This window comes from Myzus persicae, unplaced genomic scaffold (assembly GCF_001856785.1).
Source record: "Myzus persicae strain clone G006 unplaced genomic scaffold, MPER_G0061.0, whole genome shotgun sequence".
Classification (NCBI taxonomy): Eukaryota; Metazoa; Arthropoda; class Insecta; order Hemiptera; family Aphididae; genus Myzus; species Myzus persicae.
This window is the reverse complement of record NW_019100914.1, coordinates 565,095-588,901: the sequence shown is the minus strand read 5'-3', so window position 1 is coordinate 588,901 and position 23,807 is coordinate 565,095. Positions and strand designations below refer to the sequence as shown.

At 34.2% G+C, this 23,807-nt stretch overlaps 1 protein-coding gene across 2 annotated transcripts in view; it reads right to left on the bottom strand.

Annotated features, from left to right (window-relative positions):
* Positions 1 to 221: 221 nt before the first annotated feature.
* LOC111026789 (homeobox protein vnd-like) overlaps positions 222 to 23,807 on the bottom strand; it is a 27,778-nt gene continuing 4,192 nt past the window's right edge. Inside the window, exons 1-5 of one of the 2 annotated variants that reach the window (XM_022304929.1) lie at positions 15,096 to 15,766; positions 9,665 to 9,801; positions 9,043 to 9,147; positions 3,317 to 3,786; positions 222 to 1,778 (exon numbers count right to left, since the gene is read on the bottom strand). In XM_022304929.1, the coding sequence (XP_022160621.1) occupies positions 1,521 to 1,778; positions 3,317 to 3,786; positions 9,043 to 9,147; positions 9,665 to 9,801; positions 15,096 to 15,274 (1,149 nt within the window). In that variant the 5' untranslated portion in view covers positions 15,275 to 15,766 and the 3' untranslated portion in view covers positions 222 to 1,520. Of the gene's footprint in view, positions 1,779 to 3,316; positions 3,787 to 9,042; positions 9,148 to 9,664; positions 9,802 to 15,095; positions 15,767 to 23,807 lie in introns of those variants that run through there. The other variant, XM_022304928.1, reaches the window with a different exon arrangement.

The window sequence follows — 23,807 nt, the reverse complement described above, 5'->3', positions numbered from 1 at the left end:
GTGGTATATGCACAGATCTGCTGCTGAACACATTGTGGACAATTCATTTATTCCCGAGAGAGTTAAGCTCCTCCCTAATCTCACTAGATCCTGCACTCAACGGACCGATGAGTATCCGTAGGTTCCTGATCTTCGAATCGAACATATTTCAGAACAAAATCTACGATTTCGTTTTTTTTGTGGGGACATATTATAGTCGAAATAAAGAACAACACGATTCGTATATTATATATATCGTAACAATTATTTATTTATCTATATAATGATCGAGTAAATTTTGTCATACATTCGTATTTTTTTCGCATTTCGAATAACGTTATTCAACAAACATAAGTGTTTTCAATTTTATCAATGTACAACTTAAATATTACAAAAATTACAATATGCAACCCGTCGGCGCGTATATAACGTTCTAACAATAAAAATATATAAACAAATAAAATACACGTAATGACTAGTCTTTTGTTTCTTTAAACTCTTATTAAAGTAATACAATAATAATAATAAATAAATAAATAATAATATAATATAATGATAATAATACAATTAGCCTAAATTTTTTTTTAAATTTTTTTACAAATGGACATTTTATACATTTTTTCGTTGTTTCCGAATAATTGTATTTATACATACGTACGCTATGCTCTACTGTATTTTCAATCGACAAAATATCGTTAATAATAATATTAATAATAACGTTATTCGTAAGTATTTATTTTAACAAAACGAGGGAGGGGGACACAGTCGTAGCGCGTGATCGTAGCTAACTTTCGAATGAACCGCACTAACTATAGGGACCGAAAAAATCTATTTAAACACATTAATGCCACATATATTATTATAATTATTATAATTATTATTATTATTATAGTTGAGGTATCATATGTACATATGTTGTGTTTAATATAATATACACAGGACAATGTATTTAGTAAATCAGATTTGTTTTGTTTTATTCTCATTCTCGTCCGATTTCGAGAAGTCCTATGGTTTTCCTACTCAAACGCCCTGTATGCATGTGCCTAAATAAACAAATCGAGAATTCGCTGCGGTCATGGTACGTCACGTGTATAGTAGTAATATTTTCGGGCAATCGAAGTCTCGATTATAATATATCACAATAACAATGTGGATGTGATATCCACACGCGAACGAGAATAATATCATATCATATTATAATATAATTTAGACATCGATCACCTTTTCGATGGGTAGGTATCGTATCGTCACCCGTCACTCGGCCAACCCCAAAAGTTCAGGTATTCGAATATTTTACACACAATAATATAAAATGTTGTGATAAAATATAAAACGGCGGTCGGAAGATGTACATTTTTTTTGACAGGTACCTAGGTTGTATATAATATAACCTATACATACTATATTATGCGCTGTACACACATAGCAATAATGTATTGATTATACGATACACATAATTATTATTACGTAGGAAGACAATACTGGCCGTCGCGATGACCACATACTATATGTTGTATACCGCGGTCGTGGTTTACATCAAACTACCACCACGTTCTGGGCGTCTGACCGTGCATCAGCGGATGCGAGTACGAAGGCAGCACCATCTGTTCGGCCTTGCCGCCGGCGCCGGGCTGCTGGTTGGTGCATGGCTTGCCGTCCCGGACCAGCACGGGCACGGCGACCCGCCTCGGCGAGGACAGAGCGTTGGCCGCGGCTGCCGCGTGATGTTCCACGTGCATGCCCTTCTCCTGTTGCGCCCGTTTCGTCTTGTACCTGTGGTTCTGGAACCAGATTTTCACCTGGAACAATGTGAAAAACAAGGAAAAGTCAGTCCGGCTGTTGTGAGACGAGCAGAGTGGCTGGTGACAGCTATATTATGCGTATATTATCGTATATAGGGGTGGTTAGGAAACCTCTTGCCCGGGAACTATATATGGACGGGTCAGTAGACGTTGTACTTGTATGATAAACATTATTTTAGTTTTATTTTATTTCCATCTATAACAACAATTTTACAGCTCGATTACAACTCTGTATAGGATATCTACGTATATGATATATATATATATATCGCTGAGTCGAGTACTAACTCTATAGCGTATAGCTATTATTATGCAATGCTAGAGCAGCGGATATAAGCACAGGGAATAATATATAATATGCTCGAGGTTAGAGCGGCAGCAACCTTGATGTAACCGTTGGATGGAGTTATCAAAATTATGCTGATGATATAGAAGGCCGTTTTCGAATAAAAATCTCAAAACGATAGGGTGTGGGCCCGTTTACGACTAGTTCGGTGTTACCCTTTGCTATTCGACACCCCTTATTGTTTTCACAACGACGTACGAAAATCACCGTTAACATGTGACTTTTGTCACACACGCACATATACTATACATCGAGTAGAATTTTTCAGCGTGTAACATAACCAATTATTTTCCCAATTTTTTGGTAGTTTTACTAAAAACAGAACGAATTTAAAGCCATTTTATGTATCATGAAATATGCAATATGCGGTCTGTGCGAGTGGGACCAGTTTTCGATATTTTATAATAATATTGTTGTGAGGAAATAGCATAATATTACACAACACGTTACGTTACTTAAACTATTTTGTAAATCGTTCTAGACTTAAAAATAGAGAGCACCATCCCCCGATTCATATGATTAAAACTACAAGGGATTAAATCACACACCTACGTTTGGCACTCATTTTAAACGGCTCATGGAACAGCTGAATGGCCTTACTGTGAATGGTTTTACTAATAACAGATCGAGGACTTTAATGCACAGAAAATTCATAAAATATGCACTACTATGCATGATGCATCAAACAATTCAAAGTGTTTGATTTAACATTTGCTAAAAAAATCGCAAATATAAATAGGTAGTATTTTACTACCAAAAACGTATTAATTAGTAAAATATAGTATTTTACTATATCCGTAGTACTAAACAATAATAGACATAATAAGTGATTTAATAATATTTTTGGTGCTCAATAATATTGTAATCTAAACTTACCTCTGACCATTAAGGTGATAATTAGTCTCTATAACGAATTTACAGTAAATTTATGAATTATGATTAACGGAAAAAAATTGTCGAAGTGTATGGTTTTCAAAAAACATTCGAAATATGCATTAAAAAATAAAAATATGATATACCTAATTAACAAGAAAAATCATGGAAATGTATGATAGCCCTTTTCCTAACTATACAGTTACCGTAAACTAAAAATGCAAATATGAAGCATAAATTCATAATATTATATTTATATATATAGACGTTTAAAATACTATAATATTATATTACAGAATATTAAAAACAAACCAACCTGAGTGGGAGTCAGCCGGATGATTGATGCCAAGTGTTCGCGTTCAGGAGCTGACAGGTACCGCTGTTGCCGGAACCTGCGCTCCAGCTCGTACGTCTGGGCCTTGCTGAACAGGACACGACGCTTGCGTTTCTTGTGCACCACCCCAGTCCCATTTCCACCGCCGTTAACATCGGATGGGTGACCACCGGCGCCGGACGAACCGGACCGGTCGTGTTCACCACCTGCGGTTCCCGACTCGTCGTCAAAATCATCGTCCATCTCGTCGCCGTCCGCTTCGGACGGTTCGTCCTTGGCGCCGACGCCAGCTCCGGAACCGGGCCGGCCGCCCGCGCCGACATTTGCGTTCGCATTTGAAGTGTCGGCCGCCAGTGCGCTGGGAGTGCTCGACGTGTCCGTCAGGTCAGTCACTCCTGGAGACGTGCTGTCTGGACTGGCTTGCTGGGCCCCGTGATGGTTCATTCCGAATCCTGAAACACAAAAAACGCGACACCGTTAGTTAATATTATAAGCGCATTGTAGTAAGCCCGAAACACATTACTTAGGATCATAATATTATATTATGTGTTATTAATATCAATAATAACTAAAAACAAAACTCTTTTAGTCTAAAGTATACATGAATAGTTTTAATTCAATAAATAACATCTCCTTCATTATTATACTCGGATTAAACTGAATTCTAGTTGAAAAATAATATGCATATGCGTGCAATCCTGCCATTTGCATGCATGTAAAACTTTTAGACAATATTTGAAAAAAGAAATTTCAAAAATCAAGAACATAGAATATTTTTACTTGTAACCCGCGAACTTAGTACATAGAGCTAGATAGGTACTTAATTTCAATATTAAACAATATCAAAGGTAATATATATTTTATTGTTTCCGTTTCCAGCGATGTTTCCTTGCTCTGGGCCTGGCCCACACGCGTTTACACAGCGAATTTGCGTTCTACGGTGTTGTTAGCTTTATCATCAAAGTGAATTGACCTAATGGCTGTATACCATCAAACATTAAGTTGATAACATTATTTACAATTGCACGTTACCTAATTAAGCAATATTTTCAGATGTGATAAATATTGAATATTTGACTGTACGTTATGGTTATTATTTTATAAGTGTTTACTTATATATATTATTTACATTCTGTTCAAGAAACATTTTAACTATAACCATAATGGTTAAGACTGACTGAGAGTTCTTATAAATAATAATTACTCAAAAGGAAAAAAAATTGTAGTAAGATGTAATCCATGAACTGAATTATTTTTGGTCTATCACAGCATAAACCCATAATATGACTCGGCCAAATGACGAATTAAACATATAATTATATAGTCATATAATTTTTGCTCAAACGATAGGTATGTATATAAATGCAAGATTTATAAGGTTCGAAAAAAATCTTTCAGAACTTAATAAACAACGCCGCTAGGTACCTCAAAATACCAGGTTTTCGGCTTTTCAAAACATACATTAAGAGTTTCAGTTTTTTGTGATTGGTTTCGAAAGAACTTCAATTAGTATAATCATTGGTTTTAGAATATATACAAATACATTCTAAAATCAATGACATGATAATAAATTGTATCCATAGTATGTTTCGAAACAATTTAAAGTATTTATACATTTGTAATTTATTTTCATCTCGACTTGTCTCGGCTTTCGCGTGATATAAATCAGATAACCACATAAGTGGTAACTGGTAGTCGTAAGTGTATATATTATGGCGGTGACAATAAGAACAACGCTAGTCGATATATTATTATTAGTATTATTAGTGTATACATCGTAGAAGAGACTGCAGTAGATTACGGTCATCCACCGGTCTCCACTTAACCACGGTGTCGGTTACACCCCGGATCCCCTTTAAAGCCGCCCCTGCAACAGCAGCGTGTGCTGCACTGTCATTCACATACGACGGAAAAGTCGTTAAACACTAATCGTTTACACGCCAGTCGTATTGTCACCGTGATTCCTGTCGCAGCGCATCTGCCCCACGGGGCCACGACCGGTCTCTAATATCATTCTGATAGCATATAGAGGTATGTAATACGCGTATTATTTTGTTATTATTGCTATTATAATACAATCCAGTGTCGATCGTTTTTCTTAAGTTCCTCGTCTCCTCTCGGCTCTCTTTCTCTGTATATTATTATATTGTAATTTTATATGTTACATTATATAATACATATATTATATTATATATAGACGGCGTACGTGTGGTGTAGGGCGAAACAATTGATGTTCCTATATATTATATGACGTGATGCGGTAGCTCGCTTCTACCTATAACAATATACATATATATATATATATATATATATGAACAGCAGACGGGGGCCGCCAGCAACCATTTTGTCCGCTCTTTTGTTACAACATGCATGTACATATTATTATATATATTATATACACGAGACCGTCGTCAGATTATCCGTGTACCTATTGATGTTGTTTAGTTAAAAAAAAAAAGCCCCAAACCGTCCCCCATATTATAAAAACGCGTATTGCGTACATATTATATACTTCCCCGGCGCAGAGATTTTATATATATCATACATATATAATTTTTTCTTCTTTTTGTTCGTCTAAGCCCCCGTGTAATTCGCACAATGGTCACCTTTGAACGGCCGTCGTGTCACGCCCTTTTGTCGCCAAACTCCACCCAGTTTTGTACACACCGCACCATGCACATGTGAGCCGGTCGTCTCTCAGTCACTCCCTCTCCTTCTCTCTCTAGCCCACTCTCTCTCTCGCACACACTTTTCCTCTGTCTCTCGCCCGGGCGCGCGTGTTTAATATTATAATAAAATACATTCATATACACACCTATCCCACACCGATGATATACGCGCGTATTGTATTATGGCATAATGATAGGTATGATGTATGCTATTATCGTGTCGCAGATGTTCGACACGAGTTTTTAAAACGTCATACGAAACGTATTTAGGAGCGGTGGGCGCGCGCTCGCGCTCGCGACGGATTCGCGATCGGCCGGACAATCTGTATAAACTATTGTAGGTACAGCCGCGCGAGTTCACCGCATCATTATTGTGCTCGGAGTAATATAATAATAATAATAATAATAATAATAATAATAATAATAATAATATATTGTATGTTAACAACAACGACAACAACAGTAATGACGCTCATAATAATAACATATGTTATTTGTCAGAAACGCACAAAAGCCAACCGCCGTATAGTTTTCTTCAAATATTGCAATTCGTCTGGTAAGGCTGCGTGCCTTGTACAATATCCGTTCTGACGCTGTGTGACACAACAACGAAAATTCACGCAGTTTTTTTTTTACTACATCTCTGGGTCGAAGACGCGACGGTGACGATTATGATCGTCATTATAATGTTGTAATGCATTATTATTATTATATTATTGTGTGATGCAAGAAGCCTGCTCGTTAGAAAAAGCAGAAAATATAGAATATAATATTTGCAGAATCGCGATGATACGATATCGCTGCTGCAGCTGTTCGCCAATTTTGGACGACAGGCAACGATAAATATCGGAAGGCTAGCTGTCGTTTAATCGGGGGATAATAAAAGGGCAAAGGTTCCGAACTGTCCAAATCGTCCGAGTTATAGCTGGTTTGTTTTTAGACACACGTTAGTAGTATAGCTACTGCGAAACGGTTCCGTTCAAAGACGTGTAGGTAATCTACAAAGAGCAGAGTTAAGGGATGCAATTTATCCCCTGAAATGTTATGAAGTTGGACTTGGGGAAAAGATATGACCGCCCCCCCCCCGCCACTGTTTTAAACTCTAATTTATTGAGTATTACTTTTTTTTTAATCACCATGCTTGAGTTTGAATATTAGTTTTCTTTGTGCGTTTTATTTAGTTACTAATTAGTAATTTGCTATTAAAATAGTATTAATATTGTAATAGGTACACTTGAAGTTTTACTTATTATGATTTGGGTAGTACTAACTTGCTATATCTTCAATAAGAAAACATTTCAAGGACTGCTGTATAACATATAGCTTAAAAGCGACGTGTAGATTTATTATTGGTAAATTATCTGAAGGGTGGAAAAGTCTGGCTCTCTCGACTACTACATTTTTATTCCTACCAGACAAAATTAACCCTAGTTACGCCACTGTGGGTTCCGCCTGTAAAAATATCGTTGGTAACTATTGCCATTTTACATAATACTGGAGTATACGAGTAGATATATAATGCATGGAGTGCTTTGAAGTATGTATAGTATCTAAGTAGTACATAGTATGTTGATTGTAGGTAAATATTCGGTTAAGAAATATTATTCGAACGAAAATCACAATCGTTGATCGTTGTTCAGTCATCCGGGAATCATCATGAAATATTAAGTGTATCATCATTTAATGTATGAAACGGTTTACCGAAACTAGGACGTGGTTTTCCTGCATGTTTATAGGTACGTATTGTAACCTGCGTGTTAATATTTGCATGGAAATGGAGTACGTCTCGGAAAGCTTTATGATAAAATATATTACAATATGTATAATACTGGGGCGTCTGATATTTTATTTTCTCCGAATCCCGGCGAGTATTTCATAGCGAACCGTGGCCGTTTGGAGTTTCGCCCTGTAAAGAGCCACGTTTGATAATAACGGTCGAAAACTAGAGAGCACTACAAGCCACATGTACACAAAGCCCTCTGCGAATATATATTGTGCACACACCCACTCACACACACACACACATACGCGCGTACGTGCAAGTGTATACGTGTATGATATACTTGGGTTTTTAATAAAAACCATTGTCGGCTGCGGCGCGCTAAACGGCAGGGAAAATCCGCTGTAAATCTGTTGCTCGCACCGGGAGGGAGCGCGTTTTAATCCACTTAGAAGCGAACGGGAGCTTTGGCTACACGAGTCTCGCGTATATTATATAATATATATAAGCGCGTATATACTATATACATATATACAAGTATAATACATCCGGGGTGAGCACCGTAGGACGACGACGACGGGGGAGCCTATGCATTTAATTTGTATACACCTCCCCGCACGCCAAACCGTATCGCCGACAAAGCCACCGCCGCCCTTTTCGCGAGCTCTCCACCGGGGCCCCGCGTTGGTATATACAACGGGTTTAAATTTTAACGTCTGTCCGACCGCCATTATTAGGACTCGACGTCGTGTAGATAAATATATATTATAATATACCACTACAGCAGCACTCGGCCTGTTCAATATTATTTTATTATTATTATATCATAATTTCATGTAGGCACATAATAATATTATATAATGCGCGTGTCGAGTGTTGGTGTTTCGTCGTCGGCACTCTGTCTCTGCATTACATGTAGGTTCAAGGAGTATGTATAATAACAATACTATAGGTACCACTCTATATCACAGCAAATCGGATAGATATAATTAAATATGTTACATAGTACTATGTTTATATCGCCATGATAGCTAGGTATGTGGCTAAATATTATATATTGTACTCTAATCGTTTGATGGTCGCAGGTAAAATATGTTGCATGCTTAAACACCAAACACGAAGTAAAAACAAACTAAAATCAATTCTAATTCTACTTGATCGCGGCACACCATACAGTCGCGGATGCCAATACCAAATATATATTTTATTCCGTGTCGGTGACATATATAATTATATTATATACCCAACTCTAACCCTTATGATATTATAAACATTATACTAATTTACTGTGATAAGTGAATATTTGATTTCGTTCTTACCTCTGAGTTCGGTGAGTGACGTGGGCCAGTGGTGTAACAGGTCGGCGGAAGATTGCAGGACGCTGGGGAACTGGAAGCCCGTGCTCACGTTGTGCACATCGGGAGCTGCCGGAAACAAAAAACAAAAAAAAAACGATAAAACGGGTTTCTTCACTCGAGAATCTGTGTACAATAACTGGCTGCCGAAAAGTTTTCTATTTCCCAGGGACTCATAATTTAACGTTATGCCCAGTGATATGGCCGATATGCCTCTACCTATTTTCAAAAAAAATTCCCTATCGACCCCTATATGAATATGATGCGTCTAAAACTAAATATATGTACCATACTTAATTACCCGTGTAACATGAATCTAAAATTATGTATTTTGTTAAGGAAAAAATATTTTTTTTCTCTTTGTATAATATATTAGGTATATATACCATTCAGAATATTTGTAAACTAAGATAACCCTGGGCCACTACACGAGTTTTTGCCAGTGAGGCCCAATAACCTTTTTGATATTAATTTAAATAAAAATACACGTGACGTTCGACTAAGTCGCGATATATCCGATACGAGATCGATAGTAATATACAATTTTAAACACTATTGTATAAGTTGTATATTTTTAAATTCTTACCGTTGATATGGGAACTCAGTGTCGTGTTGGTGTTGTCGGTGGAGTTCACTTTGCCGTCGTTTAAGTCTAGTATGTCGCATATGTGAAAACCGGACGGTCGCGTTTGACTGCTTGGCATTTTTATACTGTCCAAAAGTCTGCAATTCACACAAAAAAAAAACAGTCAAATAAACTTCACCATAACAATCACTTATAATACAAATATCACTATTTCTCAAAGAACTAGCCATATTATCGCCTTCATATAATATGCATAATAGGCATAATAGGTTATTACGGAGTAAGCTTTTTCATTACCTCGTGTGCTGGGAACATATATATTCGAGAAGGACGAGGACATAATGTTATAAACTTTAAGTCCCGAAATAACACTTTTAGGAATGAAAATAACAACATTGAAACGTACGACCAATGTTTATGGCTTAATCATATGTGACAAGATTTATGAAATTATATCCTTTTTAATAAACACGTCTTTATAAAAATATGTTTTTATTTTTTAGCACAACATTTTTTTTTTGAAAATCCTTTTATTTTCTAGTTAAAATAAGAAGCACCGATAATACAAATTGTTATAATAAATATTTTTGAGGTAATAGAATGCGCATTTATTTATGTGCATTTATATTTTTGGGGGGTACGCATTTTTATCGACCTCTTACCCTGAGTTTAAAGTCTGCTGCACACAGCTATATGCATTAATGTACTTTTTTTCGGACAATTATACCTGAGAGTAACATTCGACTTCAAACTTACTTTTCACAAACATACCACAACCATAATCTACAACTAAACAAAAAGAATCCACAATGCAGTAGGTACTCAACTCGTAGAGTCACCTAGCAACTATACATGGCCACTTAAAAGTCCCGGCCTATAAATCGCGGATCAAAACTATTTCGTCTTTCCTCTATACAAAGAATCCAGGCGTATAGAACTCGAAAAACGACTGGTCCGTGTGGGCACGAAACGGTTGCCCGATATTAGAGTTATACCATATAGATGGCCTACCTCAATTTTCTTGTAAAGTGTAAAGTAGCGAGGGTCGAGTAAGACAACCTTTGTTTGACGGATACGAAAGCAATGTATTCATTATGAATGCGTCCCGAGCACCTCACTCTAAATCACTCGACATATCAATATATTATTAGGTATGTACACTTATACCTAGGTATGCACCACCTAGTATATAATATATAGGCACTCACACTCGACTTTCGCCCACGCGTGATTCCCAAAAACAATAATATACATACGAGTACACTATAGTGTATTTAAATCGCGGTGGCTGTGAGTTGTATACAATCGAACCGCGAGTGATACATCAAAGAGCATATAATAAAAGTACGTGTGTGTGCGTGCGTGCGTGTGTAAGTACCCTTCTGTTCCGATGACACCGGGTAATTTCGGTCGTTGGAAAATCCTCGGGAATTCCAATCGAGCACGTTCTTCCTGTGTGCCTTCCCTCCACTACTCCGCATCCGACGGTGAAGTGGAAACGACACCTGTTGTGATTATATATTATTATTGTACGCCGCCTTATACACCCACACACTCGAAACTGCGTGTACAAAGTATTATAATATTATTATGTGTGTCCGTGCAACGAGACGGTGCATGACGTTGACGTATAAAATATACGTAGGTATCCGTGGCTCTCGCCAAAAGCTTCTCCGAAATGCTATATTATACAAGAATAATATACGCGCACAAGGTCTAAATTCCTAAACGTGGATGTCGAACGACGGGTTTTCAGAGTATACATATAAATACGACGATAAATTGAAACAAAAATCAAGTTTTTCATGGCATAATATATTTTGTTATTTTACAAGATAATATTTATTACTATATCGCGTTTCCGAGCACCGACGTCTTGTGTACAAAGCTAAGTAATTCCACATTACGCGTCATAACTGTGTAAGTACTAAGTACTCTTGAGTTTTGAGGAGGATAATATGGATTGTAGGTACTTAGGTGTATAGGCAATATTTTTTCCTAGCTATTGACTGCGTTAAACAGCCGTAAAATCTACCCGAGGATACCATAATAACACTCTTTCTGCAGTGGCACTGCGGCAGTCTGCAGCCAAATCTAAGATATGACAAGTACCTACCTACATAATATTATTGTAATATAATAACTATTATAATAGTATCGTAATGTGTGAAAATCGGATTTTTCTGCAAACGATGTACGAAATTATAGAAATGCCGATACAGAGAGACAGAATCGACTTAAGGGACTTGGTGCTCGGCTCCCGTTTAAATATAACAGCGGCACGAAGTGCAGGTCGGAGACGCTATGCCTAAGTATCGTCCACTCGGAGTGCGTAAAACCGGGCTGCACTAAAATTAACATATTACACCGCGGTGGCGGCGGCGTTGTATTTACGACCGTACCTATATAAAAATATAATACCTGGAGAGCGGCGGTAATATCGCCGAAATTTATTCTAAGTCACGTACCGGACCCGTTCGCGCGCGCTTTTGCCCCACGAATATAATAATAATATAATGTGTAAAATATCGCCTTAGCACGAGGATCGGCGGCACCAATGAAACGGTATAACATTATAAGTAAAGTCGGTTCATATTATTATTATTATTATCATACAAACAGACCGCCGCCGACACGTCGTCGTATAACGACTATATGTAGGTATATTATTATTATTACTAAACCGACTGCAACTGCCGATCGAGCTCTACCGATCGTATATATGATGTACGCGATGTTATGTATTATATTATTATTATTATAATAAATGTATCACATATTATATTATATTATTATTGTTTATTATTATGTTCGTGTGCGCGCGTGTGTGAGATCCACTAAAAGCTATTATTTTACGACAGTGCCACGCCCCGACCCACCCGCTTCGCCTTTTCGATTGTCCTCTAGCCATTACATAGGTACTATATGTTAGTATATTATAGTAACATAATGTGAAATCATCTCCCAGTTACCGGTTTTTTTTTAAAAAAAATATAATTTTTTCGATCTCAGTCCGTTTTTAATAGGTACACACGGATTTGTAACATTTTTCCTTTCCTCATCATAAATTTGAAGTCGACGAAATGTGTGCATAACATATTATAATATCTTAAATTATACCTATTGGTTGTTATATATTTTCATTCCTTAATGTACCCATATATTATGTACTCGACACGCGCGTCGTCACTCAATGTAAAACGCTGTTTTTCGCTATAGTAATCCTCTGCACATGATATTTTACGAATTATATCAGATCAATGGGTAGTACGGGGTTTTTATTACGATGGAGATTGGAGATATTTATATCAGTTATAATAGCACCGAGTACATGTAACGCATCACTCATACCCAGGGCCTTATTACCGCTTAGGCTGTGTAGGCTAAAGCCTAGGGCGGAAAATTTTAAAGGGCGGCAGAATTTTTTTTGGTGTGACCCAAAAACTATGTTGAGATATTAGTAAAATATCAATACCTATGTAAATTAGGTGGTAAATTTATTTCAGCCTATGTGCGGCAAAAACCTTAATCCGGCCCTGCTCATACCGAAATATTTAAACTTAAATAGTTATTGCTAGTTAAATATTTTACCAACTACGAATACCACATAGACAGAGTCGTGCCGTATACCTAAGTTGTATACTAGTATAACCCCATAACACCGTCTGAAAATAAGTCACCGAATACATCTGATTAGAGGATCGATAAAAAAAAATAAAGTCCTTATAGAACACGAATAGATTTATGAACATTACAATAAATTACTGATAAGAGTTTCGCTTTTTACTTTTTGGAAAAGATTGTGAACATACCTATTGGTTACTGCAAGGAGATTTGCATAAAAACGTATGTTATACATTATACTAATTTCACGATTGACATATGCAATAATTGTATTTATCTCTATATTCGTCGTATCACCTAAATTACAGTACTTAAGCCCTTAATGTAATTATACTTATTTTAAAATTTGGATTAATTCATAACTATAATGTTATTATATAGGTCACCTGCTGCTATTTATATTGATATGTAAAAAAATAACATAGAAGTAATTTAGTAGGTAAAATATTGTTAATTTGTAAGTATTGACTAAAAATATATTGATAATTTATCACTGAAAGAAAAATATAAAAGCCGTATATAATAATTGCATAATGTATTTGATAATATTTTTCTTTCATTGTGAAGTTAAATGATTAACATTTGATTTATTTTAAATCATTTTTTTCACCTATATTATTTCGATAGTTATTTATAAATATTAAACATTTAATAATTTGTGTGTACTTTTATATGGTACTTCAAATTTTACTTAATATTGATTACAAATAATAACAGACCAAAATAATATGTAAGTTAAATTATGCGGGAACTGAAGAGTGTGGGAAAATTAGATAAACTCTTTTGAGTATATTATGTTTTTATATTATTCGGGGACAAATACTTACAAAACTACTCAGATATAGGTCGTATGTTAATATTATAGAAAAGTTACATAATATGGTACTAAAATTATAATTATATTATCACCATGAGACTGTAATACCCGACCACGTCAATAAAATTACTTGATCGTATAATATATATATAGTTTTGGTCACTTAACTCTCTGTACATAAAATTATGAGTTTTGTAGTATTTACGTATCGTTTTAATTGTAAATATTAAATTAACGAGGCTTGTGTTCAATGAGGGAATAAGTGATTTCCTCCCCAAATCGTTTAGTCCGCCCTCCTACGAACAAATTAAAATCAAATGAACGGCATTTGTTAGCTTTAGGATAATGATATAAAATAAGTTAGAATCAGTTTATTGTAAAACGACCCACTATAAATATTTTAATGATTCGACTTCAAATATTGTGATAAATTGTAAATAAATAATTTTTATAGGCGGATTGTAATTTCTAGTGTGAGTTAACAGCAAAGTACACTTTTTGTAAAAATTTGGGACAAATTATTCGCTTACATAAAAATAATGTTAAAACCTAATGGTTTTTTTGTATCCTAAAATCGTTATTTTTTCATAATAATTTCAGCTTTATCAATTGGTATAAAATATATCTGTCTTTTTAATTATTTATTATATCTTGTAAATGTGATCTAATACTAAATATTTTGAAATAATATTTGTTCTCATAACTTTGCATCTATAATTCCGGTTATGATTTTTGCATACCTACTCAAATTGTAAACATAATATTAATGATGAAAAATTGTAGAAATTTGTATTTTAATGTATACAACTTAAAATACACCACGACCACCACATGGGAGGGGGGGTCACCACATATACCCCATGAACATCCGATGTCAAATAAAAATAATAATGATTGTGATACCTATGTATAATATTAAGTGGTTATACGTTTGTAGGTTTCTTACGTATACACATTTGTGCGACCATAACAATGATTTAATATACTGACCCAGGAAAAGCGGACCTGAGGGCTGCCGGATTGCACCAGGCGGCCGGTAGCAACGAGCACCAGGGCGGCATGATGGCCGGACACCACGCGAGCAGCGACGGCGGTATCCTCGGGTGGTGGTGATGGTGATGGTGCAGCAGCACCTCTTCCGTGGGTTTCGGGCTTTCACTGTCCGACATGGCGAGCGCGGTCGCGTGCAAAATATTTTCGCGCGAGTCGCACTTGTGATATAAACGTATATAATATTAAAATATACGAAAAAAAATAGTTAATATTATGTAATTGTAGTGAATCGGGGCCGAGTCGCACGTGCCCAGTGATCCGAGGGCGAGGACGATCTCGCGGTTTATATTATTAAAATAAAAATCGTATTATTAGAAAAAAAGTCTTATCCGTGGGCGATTTTTATCATGTATATGAAATCGATTTAAAAACAATATTATTATAACCCGCACTCGCGTACATAGATCACGTTTGAGGTGGTTATGTGCTATATAGTAATAGTAATAATAATAATAGTTATAATAATCGAACACGACGTTCGCAGGCGAGAGCTGTCGATGAGAATCGGAGAGAGACGCGGTCTTCACGTCGGACACTCGAAACGCGATGAGGGTCGTCGGTGCAGTGGTCGTCGACGAGCAACCCACTTGAACGAGAGTCGACTGCGGCTGTTTCTGGTGCTGCTGTTGCCTTAGCCGCGACCCCGTCGGCAGATCGGTGTTGGCCGGGAGGGCGCGAAAAACTCGGCGAAGGGGGAGTGGCCCGGGGCGGTGATTGGACGGCAGGCGTGGTCGTGATGGAAGGGGGTAGAAAGTGACGGTGGCGGCGCGCGCGCCCTTAAAAACCGTTGTCCGTCGACAGCTACCGGCCGCGTCGGATACAATATCATCGCATTATTATTATTATTATTATTATTATTATTATTATTATTATTATTACTATATATATATGTATGTATGTGTGTGTGTGTATAGAGATCGATTCCGGCGTCAGTTGGCTGTTAAGTATAGTGTCAAATAATTATAATGCATACAGGGCCATCCATTTTACGTAAGAGACTACACTTATATAATTTCATAAAACATAATCGTTTTCGAAAATATTTCTTTTACGTAATTTTAAAACTTTACAACACCACATTGTTTTGTAAGATTTATTTTTTTTTTAAATGTTTATGGTAGTTATTTTTTACATTTTTTTCTAGACTTTTTAATAACATAAAATTATAGGTACATCTCATTTCATATTCTAAAACAAAATGTTATTTGGTGTTTTTGATTTGTAAAAATCAAATTTAGGACTAGCAGTTTATTAGTTATAACTTTTAACTTTGTAAGTGTTTCAATATTAAGCAAAACAGTGGGCTAATTTTTTTCAGAGTATCTTTACTTCCATACCACTCCATATCACATATCTAAACTTCAAATACTTATAACTCGTAAACTACTAGACCGAAATTCGATTTTTGACCGTCGAGTATTCCTTAGAATAATTAATTCAAAATTAATGGTGTCACTAAAAAGAGTAAAAGATGAAATAATTAGAACAATAAAAAATAGTAATAAATATCATTTTTAATGCCTTAAAATTTTACAAAACAATTATTTTTAAACGTTATTAGTTTTTAAAATAATGAGTGTATGTCGTTAAATAGATCACCCAGCGTATTATATCTGTATAATGAGTTATAACAAAACTGCAGACTGCGCGTTATTATGTATATTATATTTATAAACTATTATAGTTTTAGATATTTAGTCGATCTAATAATGATTTACATAAATATTTTTTTATTAAAGTTTTAATAATTGTTTACACAATTCGTATTAATTTACAATGATTGTATGTGAAATGAACCAAATAATAATGGAATTTATTTAATTTTAACATTTGATTTGTATAAATATAAGTATAGTTTTTCTTTATAACACATAGATACGGTAAATAGTTACATGACTTCCAATATTTACAAACTACAATTTTCAGATTTAATTTATTTATTACCATATCTTTTTTGGATATTTTCATTCATAGTCAGCTGGTTAAAGGGTTCAATAATTACTATCGGTATCATATTATATACTCGTATGAATTAAATTAAATATCAAATTTTTACTGTTAAAAAAAAAATACAACTCGTATTCATAGAGGTATTATAGTAAAACAGTATTAATTTACCACTTAATTTTGTATACAACACTAATTTAACTTATATATATATAAATAATATGTACACCCACTTATTATACTATATTATAATATATTATTATCATCTATAAAATTTACGTTTTTAAATATACACGCATAACTACCAATCGCACAGATTATTACTCGTATTCTAAATGTATATATTATTATATCGACTATAAATATTATACTAAAGGTTATAACAACATGTTGTAGATAACACCTGTATACAAAGATTTTCTCTTTTTGTGGTCAATACTGTCTTTTGAAGATTAATATAGCCAGAGTAATTGTTTCATCAATTTATTTTTACTGGCTCCGTCCTATCTTAAATTAAGTCGTACGAAATACATTTTATTATTGAGTCTCTATACCTTCCTATGTGCTAACGTCTTATTGAAACTTTAAACATGTGTCTTAAAAAAACTTTAATCTATGCTTGCTTAAAATATTATGCGAGTTAATTCTTGTATACAGTAGATAATATTGTAATACTGTTTATATGCTGGATATAGATAATGTATATTATTATGCTTAAGGCTCGTCAAAAGTTATATATCTTAACGAATGTAAATAATAATGTTTGAAAACCAATATTTAAAGGTAGAGAATTATTATTATGTACATTAATCGGTTTTATTTAGTGTATATGATTAGTGGGTAATAGTGACGAGTAAGTTTATTTTATACGTTTATTGAATTTCAAAGTGCCAATATGGCAATATATATATATTATTTTGTAATTTGTATACTATTATATGGGTTTAATGCGAGTGGCAAACACACAATAAATTATTGAAAACCTTGTTGTACAAGTGCAATATAAGTGCCATACGTATTAGGTAGGTACTAACCGAAAACCATTAAATTTAAAAAAGTTCTATTAAAAATATTTCGTTTGAACAAAATTATTGAACACTTATAGGTGGTATTATACATCATGTAGATTCATCATTTTACCGCGTGTATACACATACAAGGCTGGTCAAGTTTACTAATATTTTAACTCTTTGAGCTAAGTATTAATACGTACTAATACGTACTACCTAGGTATATAGAAAAATAAAAGTTATTTTTTAAGTTTAAAATTAATTTTCTTTCTTTTTAACTTGGTAAAGTTCATAGTTAAACATAGAAAGGAAAATAAAGAGAAAAATAGTAACTTATACTTAAGTACTAAAAATTAGTTAGATTGATTTTTATTATTCAATATTAATAAATAATAATCCATGCTTGTGGTCAGCAATAATCAAATCTGATAAAAATTATATACATTTTTAGGAAAATAATCAACATTACGTGACTATAAAATAAAATAATCAATTTTGTAACTATACACACTATTATATTATAACGAGAACAATTTTAACACAAATCAAAAGTTACTTAAAAAAAAAACCCAGGACTTAGTTAAAAGTATCTTAACTTATACTTTTTTAACTATTGTTAACACCGAGCCTTGTAAACATGTACCTACGATTTATTATAATATTCACTTTTGTAATGAAAAGTATATTGTGTAATGTTAAGCAGCCGATACGTGTGCTGCGTGCACCTCTCGTTTTCACAAGTGGTTGTTTTACCGCATACTATAATAATATGAAGAGCGAGCTAATAATATTGTGTAATAGAATTAAGAATAGGTATACCTATTTCTCTAGAGTCTCTCCAAAATGAAACGATGGCGATGAGTGTCTAACATTGATTTGTTCCGGTGAATTCCGAACACGATGGACGTCAACAGCCCCTCGAACCCGTTCGCATGTGCTCACAGACGAGTATATTATAAAAATAAATATATACATAAAATATTCGTTATATTGCGTGTGCGTGTCGAGAGACCCATAAAAATATAATAATAATAATGGTAACGAAAAACTCCGTTTGAGGACTCCACGACATCACCAATAAGCTTTTTTTTTGTAGTCAGATGATGCTTAAAATATAATATTATAATATGCGTCTACATGCTATTTTTAACAGTATAGCATTATTAGAATGTCTGTTACTGTGATTGAAAAAACGCATATCACCCGTGGCAAATGAAATAACAAACCGAAATCGGTGTAACTCTCTAACGTACTCTAACTTTACTCGATACGAACACGCCCCGTCTTAATGACCACGTGGTATAGGTCTTGACCAAGGGCTGACTGCCTAAGGTGGTGGGTGGGCGATTCCCGCCTGTGCCAGTGAAAATTCGAACTGATTGAAGAAATTTGGCCAGATAACTTATACAACTTTTAATAATTACTGTATTCCGTAACTAAATAATTATAAGAAAAACGGAATATAAATACCAAATGAAGTGTTGAAGAAAAAAAATCAATTTTTGAATTTTAATATTAACTCAAAATTTGGGCTAAATTTAGGACCATTACATTGTAACATATTAGGTGCACAATGTGATCCATCTAACGTGTTTCGCTCGTTCTCTTATATAGGTCAATTTTTGTGATATTAAACGAAACGCTATTGTTTTTGTAAATAATTTAAGTACCCAGGTAATATTAAACAAGCACTTGTGACATTAGATGCCTATTATAGTTCATTATTTATTTATTTTATAATATTATTATGGTGACCTAAATATGACAATATACTTCGGTTGCAGAAGTAGAATATTTTTCAGAACAATTTTACGTGTGTGAGTTATAACAAAATAAGAACATAAAGCTATTATGACAATTTGATGTCCATTACTTATTCTCATATATAGGTCGTCATTTCGTGGCAGCAATGACTTATAACTGCAAATTCCTTCGTATAATATTATACCACCAACTCGTGCAGTGCAAAATTGACGTAACTGAGCATTGTAAAAGGGCACAATATTTTCATGTTATTTCTGGGAAAAGGTATAGACAGCTACTGTTGCAGGGTGTTCGACGATCAAACAAATCACCGTAATTATTTCTCAATATATTATGTTCTTTTTTGTGTGGACCTACCGTGTGTACACCACAGGATCAACTGATCGGCAAAATGCGTCTACGACAATGATGCGAATGTGCTTTAGAGCTCGTGGTTTTCTACATAGTAATTTGTAAATTAGGTATATAATATTACATATTACATGATTATATTTTTATTATTTTGTACCTTCAGGGTGTCTTTTATTTTAAAAACAATTACTGTTATGACCATCGAGACTATTCCGGGTGTAACCAAAATTTCACTTATTGGATCGAGGTATATATATATATGAATATGAGAGAAATATTATAACAAGGATTCATAAGTTTGGTATGCTGATGCCGTTAGTATATCTATGTGACATTTTAGACTTTTTCAGCAACTTTTACTTTAATATTACAATTATTCTAATACATGGATACTTCAAGCAGTAATTATTTTATTACGTTATACGTTCATAATATACCGAAAGATGAAAATTTTCTAGAAATTACAGAGAAAGTTGCAGCCATTATTCCGAAATCTCGTTAATTTTCTGATACTTTCTTACAGACAACATTTCCTCTTCTTCACTCCTCAAATATTTGAGAAATCCTTCTCAACACAATCTTTTTAACGAAGTCTTGACGTTTTGCCTACGGAGTGGTCTCTTGGGTTTTCTTGCCACGAGTGTCCTGCCCATTTTAGAAGTTTCCTTTTTATTTTGTTCACAATGTTTGGCCTCTGTACCCTTTGGATAGTTCAGCGATGTATTCATCGGCACATGTTCATCGTTTATGTATTTTCTTCCGATCCTGCAGTGTATATGTCGATCAAAACTCGGGTTATTATATTTTGTCATTACAGCCCTCGGCTATATTTTGAAATCATTCTCCTTCCGTTTTCCTCGGAGGCCAGCAGAAATGTGATAGAAATCACTTGACTATATTGTTCGTATAATGATTGTTAAATGAAACTACGACTGTAGCTTTTCGACTTGTTCTTATAAAATAGAGCCAAATATAACAATTATAGCTTATGCGATGCTCTTATAGAAACACAATTTGTTTTCCATATTTTGTATTTGCCATTGAGTTTCTGCAGTACCTACTCGACAAATATGATATTTTGTGAGCGTTTACCGTGGGACATCAATCAACCAGGCACGAATTTAATAATAATAATAATACCCAATACGATTCATATACGAGTAATTATATGATTCAACGCACGTATAAACCACATCTCATATACACCGCCGTGTCAATATGAGTACCTATACCGCCACGAATGTACACAGCCATCGGTGTATTATATACATAATTGATAATATTCATAATAATATAATATTACACACAGTTATATACACTCCGTATCTGTCGGTCAAATATCCATAAAGTTTATTACCCTGCATATTGGTGTATGCACGTGTCGCGTTCGGTTCGGAATCCTAATCCGCCGTCCAAGTGCGTACTAATCGGAGCGCGCAACCGTCGTTATTCGCGTTTTAGATCTGTTTCTAAAATGTATAATATTATTATACAATACTTATTAATAACTAATTACTAATATTTTCATTTGCCTAACTCATAACCTAAAGCTATATTACACACACATTTTTCACCCCTCCATCCTTATGCATATAGGTGTTATGGTTTTGCGTAGGCGCGGACATCGCACAAAATAAACACTTAAATCGAGTGCGAATATAAAACTATACATTAAATATATATATATATGTGTGTGTGTGTGTGTGTGTGTGTGTATATTATGTTATTTGTGTATATAATACGGACGGGAATTAATAACACTAAAAATTAGCACGGGAAACGCAATAAAACAGAACAAATACACACGACGCCGGCCTTCGTTGTTACATATTATAGTATTGTTATAAAAGCGGTACGGGTTGGATATATATTTATTATATTATATTATTTCACAAAGCCCCAGTTCAATATGTGATATACCTATATAAATACCACCGATCGTGTACAAAGGGGCGCGTTTATAATATATATTACTTTTTCTGCTGCTGTTGGCGATATCGTGCTCACCGTTAACTGCACTGCACACACATTGTGTACACTACAGTACATCTTTTGCGCACAACAGATCTGGCGATCGGTAAATATTCCGTGGGTATTAGGTGATATAATATATTATTGTACCGAGTGATTCTTTCTTTTTTTTGATAACAAATGCCTCGGCGACTATAGGGCCATTAGCTATAGAGTGATTCTTTTATCGAAGCGCGTTCGTTATTATTTCAAAAACTGTTATCGTATTTTAAATTTTTCTTTCACTCATTCAGGTCGTTACAAGACAAACTTTTCGAATGAAACCATATATTTTATCGTTATAAATCGTTTTAAGTTTTTGAATGACAGCCCTTATTTCTAATAATTATTTCCAAATCTAAATATTTTTCTGTGTACCTCGATGTATAAAAAAGTCGAATTTCAAACGAGTAGCTTATATAAAAGTATTTGAAGTTCAAATGAGGTGAATAGAGTGGAACAAGATTGAACTGCAGCAAATGCTGTGGAAGTTATTTCTAAACTTTAAATATCTATCTACTTATAACAAATTATAAACTTCTATTAGCCCTACTAAGACTATTATAAAAAAAAAACAATTTTTTTTTCTTCAAAAATATCTATTTGATACGACTTAAAGTTATTTTAAACTAAAAATATTTTCAACAACTTTTAAAATAATGAGTGTTCTTCGATGAAATAATCACTATATTGAGAGTATATTCCTATTAATTGTTATATGATGTTGATAATTAATTTATAACATAATGTTATCACACCGCGTGCGCTAATGAATATAATAATGACAAAATGTTAAACAAAAATAGCTGTTTTATGAATAGTTAACACAACGATATGCCCATATACAACAATTCAAAAATTTTGAAATTAATATCGGTTATAGAGAGTACTTATATTGTTATATCAAAAGGCAGAAATTAATTCGTACCGAATCAAATCGGATAAAGCCTGACCGATGTTATTAATTTTTTTTCTGGAGCTCTTATACGTTGTACATATATCTTAATATATTATGCCTTATTGTTTTATTGCTAATATTATAATATAAAATAACATAATATTAGTATCAAACAGTTTCACGCAACACCTCTTTGGGCCGCATATAATTATAAAAATTTTTTAAACTTCTGAGTTTTTTTAGAGAAATATTGATAATGTAATAAGGATAGGTACCTGTCAAATAACGTCAGGCTAAATTGATGCTTTCAAATTTAAGGACATCATCCTATTATTATATCTACACGACTCTTTTACTACTAACTATTTCGCCGTTTTTCCTTGTTGATTTAATCGTTTTGAAAAAACCAACGAAATTTATTGATTTATAATAATATTATATTATACAATATAAAAATACAAATTGTAATAAACATATAGCTGTTATATTATACCTCACACGCGTGGTAGACGATAAAAAGGATTTTTAAATGCATCGCCTGATCGACGTCAATATTACACAAGTGTGCATGTCTATGTGTGTGTATGTGTGTGTGTGTGTGTGTGTGTGTGTGTGTGTGTGTGTGTGTGTGTGTGTGTGTGTGTGTGTGTGTGTGTGTGTGTGTGTGTG